Source organism: Pollicipes pollicipes, unplaced genomic scaffold, assembly GCF_011947565.3.
Source record: "Pollicipes pollicipes isolate AB1234 unplaced genomic scaffold, Ppol_2.1 Scaffold_3447;HRSCAF=4054_pilon_pilon_pilon, whole genome shotgun sequence".
NCBI lineage: Eukaryota > Metazoa > Arthropoda > Thecostraca > Pollicipedomorpha > Pollicipedidae > Pollicipes > Pollicipes pollicipes.
This window is the reverse complement of record NW_023596297.1, coordinates 9,305,332-9,315,257: the sequence shown is the minus strand read 5'-3', so window position 1 is coordinate 9,315,257 and position 9,926 is coordinate 9,305,332. Positions and strand designations below refer to the sequence as shown.

At 59.0% G+C, this 9,926-nt stretch overlaps 2 protein-coding genes across 2 annotated transcripts in view; both read left to right on the top strand.

Annotated features, from left to right (window-relative positions):
* Window positions 1-878: 878 nt before the first annotated feature.
* LOC119092084 (Sjoegren syndrome nuclear autoantigen 1 homolog) lies at window positions 879-3,504 on the top strand. Its single transcript, XM_037215059.1, has 2 exons — window positions 879-1,090; window positions 2,921-3,504. Exon 2 carries the CDS (start codon window positions 2,923-2,925, stop codon window positions 3,304-3,306), a length of 384 nt encoding a protein of 127 aa, XP_037070954.1. The 5' UTR covers window positions 879-1,090; window positions 2,921-2,922; the 3' UTR covers window positions 3,307-3,504.
* Window positions 3,505-3,806: 302 nt separating this feature from the next.
* LOC119091253 (spectrin beta chain, non-erythrocytic 1-like) overlaps window positions 3,807-9,926 on the top strand; it is an 85,805-nt gene continuing 79,685 nt past the window's right edge. Inside the window, 1 exon segment of the mRNA XM_037213921.1 lies at window positions 3,807-3,892. The gene's annotated coding sequence lies outside the window, so the exon portion shown is untranslated.

Below are 9,926 nucleotides of genomic sequence, written 5' to 3'. Positions count from 1 at the left end.
GCGGCCCCTCGTGCCCTTAGACCCTCCAATCAGGCCCTTGATCGTCGGACCCGGTGGGCTCTCTAAGCTTTTCGGACCTCCACGAGCACTACCTCTGGCCGACTCGAGGCCCCTTGCCAACACAGGACCCCTTTTAGTGGCTGGGGGGCCCTGACAGACGCTGGGCCCCGACTTATGCAAATCGCTGGTTTTGGCTTCGTTCCTGTCAGGGAAATGGGCCCTCAGACCCGCGCCGCCTCGGAGGCGACTTTGCGTTACTGGTGGTGTCTGACAAACATATAGGTCCTTATCGACTCAGGGGGCACCTGATCAGCGCACAGGGCCATCTGACCGGCATTTGAGTGCCCAGCTCTGCGGGCCGGGGCCCCTGAGTGCGACCACCGGCGTGCCTTTCGGGCCAGTCAGGCCCTCAAATCGGGCCGTTAATCGTTTGTTCCAAAGGGCCCGAAGGACCCCTCGAAAACTAAGGGAGAAGGGGCACATGCCCCCCCCCTTGCTTGCGCTACTGCTGCAGTCAACATGTCAACATCTCATATTCGGCGCCGCGGGCTACGCTTCGCCCGTGCGTTAGTAGTCAGCATAATCACACTATTTCCGCCACAGACGTTCAAGAATTTGTATGGTAATACTAGACCACGAAATGTACCAGAAATACTACGGGTCCGGTATGAGATGGAGAGAGCTTCTTCCACCACAAAAGCAAGTAAAAATAGTCAGAATAGGAGAAAAAAAACAGGTTTAATTTTCCATGTGAATGACTACCACAAATTGACACAAAACTGGCTAAAGTAACCCTCAACGTGTTATTTAGTACAAATAAGTCTTTTTAGCACGGTAGAAATAACCACTCAAAATTGGTTGTTTTGGACCAGCAAACGCGCACCGGCAGTGGGTTAGCGTCAGGGTGTAGGTCGCGCTGCTCGTTTGAATTGCGTGATCGTATGTTCAACGGAACAATCACATTCCTGTGAAGTATGCCTATCTATAGGTATCTTTGATACATACCGTCAATGTAAATATAAGTTATAATCGCCATCAAAGAAAAATAATCTTCACTTGCCCGCATCCACAGTGACCGCCCAAAGCTCAGGTAAGCTGTGATATTATTTTCACACAGCGTGGTGCCAAGTGCTGTTCCTGAAGTGTATGCAGTTGAGACTTCAAAGCCTCAGGCGATGTGTACTTCCAAATCCCACACCTTTGTACCAGGGCCGAGATGCAGCACTGTGGCTGCTCAAAACATTTTCAATCACAATATATGGATATATAGTATATATATATATATATATATATATATATATATATATATATATATATATATGTATATATATATATATATATCTACATATGTGATGCTTTATCTACCACCCAAAATTTTATTGTACCCCTTACTGGTCTTTAAATGTGGTCAAGAGAAAACACGGATAGAGAACCCACATGTCTGAATGGTGTGCATTTAAGACTCCTTAATACACTAATAAACAACATCTATAACACCTTATCTGGGCCTGGGGTGATTAGATATGTGTTGAATACCATGCTTTAAGAGCTTTTCTGTTATTCCGGTACATTTTTTGAAGATTTAAAGATGAGTTTATATCTGTTTTTAATAATTTTGTCATAGTTTGTGATGGCTAATCATGATTATCTTTACTATTATGTTTTCATGCCCAGTAGCACTGGATAACTGGCTAGAGACCTAGGTAAATGCTCATTTAGGTTTGAGCATGTAAAATGGGCAACTCCATGCTTATATGATTATGTGGTGAATGTGTTTTAGTTGTGCAAGCAGTGCAAAGGCCATAAGATTTTCAGCTGTATTGCCAACATCAAGGCCAGGCTGCAAAAATGCAAATTGAATCAAATTCTGGATACAGTATTATTGTGACAGCAATTTAAGCTCACAGCTGACAATTTGAAATGAAAAATATGATCGGTCCTTGGATTTTATAGGCAGCAGACAATCTTTTACTCATTTTTAGTGAAAGAAGTAGGAATGTTGGATGTCTATAGGTCTGTACCATATAACATCATCTGTTTTCTGGCTGAGATTGGACAAACTCAATCAGGATCAACAATATCATACTTGCTGTTCAGATAGGACAATAACACACTTATTCCTGATCTTGCAGAAGTTCTATATCTTATGTTGTACACCATTCATTTTAACACACTGAAATCATCTGTAAATCTGTCTCAGGCCACTGTGGCTTCTTATGTTACCATTTTAATTTTAGCCATATGGCTTGTTCACACAATATTGCTAGAAATGATGATTATGCCCAGGTGATTGGCTCATGAGTTAGCTCATGAAATTTTCAATGTCCCAGGTCACAGCTGTAATTGTCTAGAGGAACTTTATGTCCAAATCATTTGGGAAAATCAGATTTACTTTTTGAAGGCATGTATGATAAAGCTTTCCATGGTTAATGAAGTCATGATGTCCTGTCATCTTTGACTCTCAGTCATGTAATTTTATTATGAGTCACTTTTGAGGTGATAATAATAGTAGTACCATGACATTGTTCAGCTAGAGCAGCCAAAACAGCATAAATTGTAACCTATGCATTCTGAAAGCTTTCACCATGTACATGGCTGCATCTTGGCCACATACACGTCCCTGAAACCCGCGGCATGATCAGCAGCAAAAACAATCTGAACGGAATCATGCACAAGGATACAGCATTGTCAGACATTGACTGCGGAATAACCTGACATTCACCGCAACTCCGCCGCCGCCACGTCCTGCATGTGACGAGCACCAGTCCGGGAGCATCCTGAGCGTCTCCTCGTCCTCTGACGGCTCCTCCCAGATCCTCGTTGCCGACCGTGCGCACCGCCGCCGAACGGACACCCACTCTTCCCTCGGCGTTTTCGACGCCGCCCGCACTGAAGCCTGGCCTCCGCCCTCTCTTTGTAGAGATGTCGCAGCACGGCGCCGCGCTGCAGACGTTCAACATCGAGCTGGTGAAGACGGTGGAGGAGCTGAAGCGGCGCCAGCTGGTGCTGGCCGAGGAGACGGCGCGCGAGGAGTGTCAGCGTCAGCAGCTGGAGCAGCAGGCGGCGCAGTTACAGGAGCAGCTGGAACGCGTTACGGCCAGCCTTCGCCACAAACAGGAGCTCAGTAGGGAGTACGCGCGCATCATTAAGGAGGCCGAGAACGCCTACCAGAAGATCCTGGAGAGCTCTCAGGCGCTGCTGTCCGTAGTCAAGCGCGAGACATCGCACCTCAGCGAGGTGGCCAAGGCGGAAAAGAAGGCCGCACGAGGTGTGGACGCCACGGGCGACGGCAAAAACAAACACTAGCAAGCCCCGACCGGACAGAAGTGTGGAGCGTTACCTCACGTGCAATGATTTAATCACATTTTACTTCATGTGCCAGTGATGTGATTTTATACGTAATGTTGCATTGACATTTCGGGTCCAATCTGTCTGCACTTTTATATTGTTTTGGAAACTGTGCTATGCATTCGCCTCATTTTGTAAATAAAATCACTTTTACAATCGTCTTTCGGAAGCAGAAGAGTGTTTACTTGCTTCCGGCAGCTTCCTAGCGCTACCTGCCGGCCGCAAATTTCTGCTGTACGAGGTACAATTTCGGGCGTGCAAACCAGCAGTCCGTGTCTGTGCGGGTTTGGGCCGTTTGGGCCGTTTCCGGCCGGCACGGCTGATCAGCCATCGATCAGCGCGGCCGGCCCGGGCGGGCCCGGCCGGGCGCCGGTCCCGTTACTCTGCCGCTCTTTCCGCGGCGCCGGTGAACGGGGCAAGTCAACGTACCGGCGCGGAGCGGCGCGGAGCGCGGCTGCGGCGCCGTCAGGTTTGAGTTGCGGTTGTGGGGTGAGGTGCGCGCTGGACTCGCCCGGAGCACTGCGAGCTGGGACTTCTCCGCCAGGTGAGCAGGCCGACCGGACAGCGCGCGCTGCGCCAGCTCCGGATGCCGTGCTGTGCCGCTGGGCGGCGGCCGGCGGGTCCGCCGCAGCCCGGCCGGGACACCCCTTCTCCCGCCGCGCCGTCGCTGCCGTCGCGTTGCGGCGCGGTGTGGCGTCGGCCGGTGCAGCGGGCCGCCGCAGCTGGCCGTCCGCCGCGGAACCGGACCGGTGGCCGGTGGAAGCGCGACGGCCGGCAGCGCTCGCAGACGCGGCCGGCGCGCTGCGGCCGCCACCCGACCTCCAGCCGTCGTCGCGCCCCGGGAACGGTGGCGGGACCGCTCGGCGGCGGCGGCGGCCGGTCCCGGGACTCCTCCCACCCGCGCCGCGCGCTAAGCCGTGGTGTATCCCCGCTCGTGTCACCCATGAGGGAACTGGCAACGGCCACCTGTTGACGTGACAGGATGAGCGATGTCCGTACCGGTTTGGTGCGGCCGCGCGGCATCGGCTCGGGCCCGTGACGGGGCGGGGACTGCTGCCGGTCCCGTGACTTCAGCAGATTGTGCCCGTCTCGTGGTTGCGGCCGCTCGAAGGGGGAGGGGCGCGCAGCCTTGACCGGCGGGGCATGCATGCTCCCATCACTCGGAGGGCGCTGAAGACGTGACGACGGTGCCGTAGCGGCTCGTTCTGGCATCGCTGGCACGTTTATACATAACTGTATTGTGTGGCAACCCTTGGAGCGCCGCGGAGAAGTGACCCCGTAGCATGGTTCCGTTCGTTGTGCGAAAAATGGCGTGCGTGTCGATGTAGGTGTTGATTGAATCGCACGATCCTGCAAGGGTCATTGAGTACGGCGGCGTTTCCTCTTGCGTTCCCAATCGCAAGATGTTACGATATATGGTCGTTTCGAGCTGACGTGAGCTGACAGGTCATCGATCGTCAGCCGGCCGGCACGGCTTTGGTCGTCGGTGAGTCGAGCCGTGACGGAGTCCGGCGTGCGGGCTGGCCGGCCGTCACCTGCCGCCGGCGCCGGCGGGGCCGTCGCTCCCGGCCACCCCGCCGTCAGGCCGGCATCTCGGGGCCCGGCCGACGACGCTGGCGACGGCGGCCACAGCTCGGCCCGCTGGCGCCGCTGGCCGCTGGCGCGGTCGCCTCGCCGCGCTGTGGCCGCCAGCGGTCGGCGCCTCGCCTTATACGGATCAGCCGTGCGCGTCTGCACGCGGCGACCTCGGGCCGCGGGCGCAGCCGACCGACGCGTGTACACTGTACAGCCGGCAGGGCTCGCCGGCCGCTCCTCCATTCAGACTGGGCGGGCTTTACTCGCCCGCCGCTGCGTTTGCGTGGTTGGCGCCCCAGTCAGGCGCCGATGGTGTCGCAGTAAACCACGTCACACCCTAACGACTGCGCTCCAAAGCGTACGAACTGGGTGACGTACTTAACCGTGACGTCATGCGCAGCAACGTGGGACGGGCATTTGGCAGTGAAGAACGGATCTCGGGTCTCAGCACTAATGCGTGCAATCCTGCCCCCTCTGGGGCCCACCGTTTCCACCCCGGCCAGCCGAGCGCGGAGATGAGCGATCTCACCGAGCGGCGCCCTCCTGGTGGACGGGGTTCTTCCCCGGCCGGCCGAACGCGGAGGTCTGCAATCTCAACGAGCGGCGCCCTTCTGGTGGACGCAGTGGCGGGGTAGGCCATATCGCGACTCAGCGGCTGTCCGGCGGCTCTGTCCGGCGGCAAGAGCGGCGCTCCGCACCAGCCTGCAGCACGAGTGGCGCTGAGCGGTGCGGGAGCCAGCCCGGCCAATGACGCTCGCGCCGATTCGGCTATTGTTGGCGGACACACTGGCGACCACACTTCCGGCGGCCCTGTGATTCGGATGGATTGCTGGCGTGTGAAAATGTATGGAAAATGATGCTGTGCTTTTGATTAAACCTAATTGGTTCAGCCAGAAGCCGTTGGCAGTTGCTGAGTTAAGAACGCTGCGATTCGTCTTGAACTGGAAGTTAATGAAAGCAATGAGAGCTGTGGTGCAAGCTTGCTGTTACAACTGGAGTGCTATCTGATCTAGAACGTGATAAATATTGTAAAAGCCATGCTTCGTAATCCGAGTCTTGGACAGTTTCCATTGAGAGCGCTGGCTGTTGCTGAGATGGACGACCGCGTGCTGCGCCTGCCTTCACGTCGTATACAATGGTCATCTGCGGAAATTGCAGTATCTGCAGTTTTTATCTCGGAAAACGGGTTTGTGGTTTCATTGCGATTAAGCTTGTCGGCGACCTGGCTTTGCAGGAAGCAAAAATTACTTGATACTGTGTACGGCGGCGGCGGCGTGTGAATGACGCCGCTGGTTTCCTAATTGCCGGAATGTCTAAGCCAATGGTCTGCGTCGCCTGTCGCGGGTCCTGTGACCTGAATTGTCATTTGCTTTCCAAACGCTGCGGGTGCCGTGCTGTATTCCAGTCCGCGCAGTGCGCGGTCAGCTTCCGACCGGCGTGGCTGGAGGGCTGGGCGGCGAGGGGCGTTCTTTCGTCACGGTTTCCGCGCCGCCCAGGCGTCGGCTCCGCGCTCTGCCGCACGCTGCGGCGGCCGGCCGCCGAGCGGCGCTAGCACCGCCCCATGAATGAGCGGCGTCGCCGGCGGGCCGGTGGCAAGTCAGCTCCGCGCGGCCGGCAGGTGTCGGCGGCCGGCCAGCCTGCAGCCGGGGAGGCGGCCGACCGGCGGCCCAGCTGCGCCGGTCCAGAGACGCCGTGTAAACAACGTTTCTCCGGTCATCGGCTGCCTGTTGGGCTGGCTGTGGAAACAAGCGTGTCGCCCATTGGCGGAAGTGCAGATTTAATGCACTTTTGATATTCTCCCCGGCATGAAATTAGGCTACGATAAAGCCGCGTGGAGAGCTGCCAAGAGTGGAATGAAACATGTCCCCATCACACGGAGGCAGTGTCTTATCTTCTGTCCGGCGTGCCAACGGTGAAGACGGCGTCATAGCCAAAGACATAACAAAGCCAGAACGTGAGATAGATACGCCACTCACTTTTTGCTTAAATTCTTCGGCGATTACAGGCTGTACTAAAATCTGTCGATTTAGAACGAGGGGTGTGAACTATGCCGCCTTCTTGTGTGCATGTGTGTGGGGGTGAGGACGTGCTGACGATTGTCCATGTGAAGGCCGCGCCCCAAGACGCCGGCATCACCCGCCCTGTCAGTCGGACAAACCAGCGCCTGTCTAGTTACCCGTCCAGCTCGGCCAGCGCGGGGCGTTGCGACCTTGACCAGTATCCCGCAGCGGTCTCAGTGCGTCGACCCCGATCGTCGGCCCCGGGCCGGCGTCACCGGCCGGGGCCGCGGACCTGCGCTGGAGCGGCCGACAGCGCCGCCTGGCCGTCGCAGGCCCGCCGGCGAGCCTCCGGAGCCGCGCGCCATGCGCCGTCGCTGCTCGCGGCGAAAGCGGTTCAGCCGGGGCCGGCGCCCGTGCCTAGCCGGCGAGGGCGGCACCCGGCGTCGCGGGGCTCGGTCCCGGTCCCAGTCAGTGGGACGCAGGCGCAGTCGGGCCCGCGGCAGCTTCAGACGGACAGTCGGGGAGTTGATGACGATGTGAGCTGGCGGTCAACGGTCGGCGGCGCCGCAGCTCGCCGTCGGCGCCCGGCCGCCTCTGTCGCGCCGGCTCCGAGTCGGCCAGGCTCAGAGAGAGTTGCAGCCGGGCTCGACGGCCGCTGAGAACTGCCCGACGACGGGGCGGCCGGCGGCCTCCTGACCCGAGCGCGTCGCTGCTGCGACGGCGGACACCTCCAGTCCAGCAGCCGTCGGAGCTGGCGCGCCCAGTCTCGGCACAGTGTGAAGACTGTGAGCCCGGCCGTGCTCTGGGAGAAGACCCGTGGCCGGTTCGGCGAGGCTTTACGTAAGCCGAATGACTCCGCGATCCGCATCTGGTTTTGTTTGGTCGGCCGACTGATTCGCCTTGTCGCTGCCGTTACCAGAGCGACGGTCAGATCTGATCCTGCGCCGACGTGTGCCGGGCTTCTCCCCCTCCATGTTCGGCCCGGCGGCTGTCAGGCCTGGCCGGGCCGGCGCCGGCCGCGTCATATATAGATGTATTTGGCCACGCCGCCTCTCTATTAGGCCAGCGGCGGCCACTCGGCGCTGTGTGCGCAGCGCTGACAGAGCGCGGTCAACAGAAGCGGCGCCGAGACGTGCTGGCCGTCGCGCCGGTGCGTCTATCTACGCTGTGCAAGCGGCCAGATTGAGCCGGCCTGTTTGCTGGACCATCGGCTCCGGCCAGCTGATGGATGGCCGCGGCCGGCCATATGGCGGCCCGACGGCCGGCCGCCGGCGCCGACCCAACCGACAGCTGGGGCGGCCCGCACCGCTGGGCCAGCTGGGCACGCGGGCCTCCGCAGCGGCCGAGCGGCGGGACGCACCGGCCGCGGACGGGCTGCGCTGTCTGCTGGCCGGATCAGGCCTGAAATTACCTAACCTGACCTGACCTGACGTGACCCAACATCGAGCGGCGCTGTCCGCCGTCCGGATCGGACCTGATCTGACCTGATACGACATCGAGCGGCGCTGCCGGCTGGCCGGATCAGACCTGACATGACCTGGCCCGACATCGAGAGCTCGGCCGGCCGGCTCAGACCTGACATGACCTGACCCGACATCGAGAGCTCGGCCGGCCGGATCAGACCTGACCTGACATGGCATGACCTGACATGACCCGACACTGAAGCTGTATGCCTGTGCAGTCGATGCGCCCTGAAGCTGTCGGCTGGTCGCACCAGACCTGACCTGACCTGACCTGACCTGATTTGATTGCGAACCGCGCCGTCGACTCACGGCCGGGATGGTCAGCCGTCTGCTGTTGCCTGCTTGGGCTAGGAGGTCGGCATGATGCAACTACGGGCGCAACATGACGCAAAAGCTGTGATGCAAACGAGCCCACACTCTGCTGGCTGTCGCAGTTGGCACGTGGAGTTGTGCTGCGACCGTGCCATGACCAGGCTGGGCCCGCGGCGTCTGGGCACGGTCTGCAGCTGCGAGGGCCGCCGGTACAGCACAGCACAGCACAGCACAGCACAGTACAGCACAGCACAGCACAGCACAGCACAGCACAGCACAGCACAGCACGGCACGGCACGGCACGGCACGGCACGGCACAGCACAGCACAGCACAGCACAGCACAGCACAGCACAGCACAGCCGGCATTTGCAAGACCAAATAGATCCAAGAAGTCCGAGGTGACGCACTGTCCTTATTCAGTCTCTGGATCTTGTCCTTGGGGGAATTATGTTGCCGTAGATTGGATGTTCGAGCCCTGCCTAACAGTCGTGTCGTGGTCCAGCCTCGAGCTGATCGGGGCACAGTCTTGGTGGGCCTGCCGGGTAAGCTGAGGTAGCTTGTACCTCGTTTGTCCGGCCCCGTGCTGTACAATGTGGCGCCGGTCGTGCCTGTCCCGCTCCGCTGCCCCGCACCGACTGTGAGCTGGAGCAGCTGGTGAGGCTGCGAGCCGGACTGCAGCTCTCTGCCTGGGGCTGTCGCCGTCGCTGCCTTCCGGCCGTGACGCGTTTGGCAGTGGCATCTGCCACGCAGCGGTAGACCAGCTGGTCGATGCCGGAAGCCGTAGAGTGCCGGCGGCGGTGGCTGCGCTGGTGTTCGCCACTCGGCGTCTCCCCGGTGATAGCGCCCCGGCTGCAGTCTCCGGACGCGAGCCAGCCTCCATGGCGGGCCTCTCTGGCCGCTGGCCGTGCGGGCCCGCCAGCCTGCCGCTGGCCGGGCGGTTCGTGGGGCTGAAGGGACCGTGCGTGGTGCGACGGACGGGCGGGAAAGCGGATAGTTGTGGTGACTGCATCCATACCAGCGTTCCTTTTTTACACGAGGCTCCGCTCTTGTGGCGACATCTGTGCGGCGTCCGCGGTCTTTTGTCTAAGCCGGCCTGGGGCGGTGTGATGAGGCGATGTGGGGCAGCACTGCGTACTGGAGCACCAGCGAAACCGCGCGGTTTCTACTAACATCACGCTGAAATCGGTGATCTAGGACGCCCACAAGAGAGCTGTGTAGTAGGGCACG

What these genes read in the sequence shown, in the direction of transcription:
- LOC119092084 (XM_037215059.1), top strand. Translation starts at nt 2,923, where the DNA reads ATGTCGCAGCACGGCGCCGCGCTGCAGACGTTCAACATCGAGCTGGTG.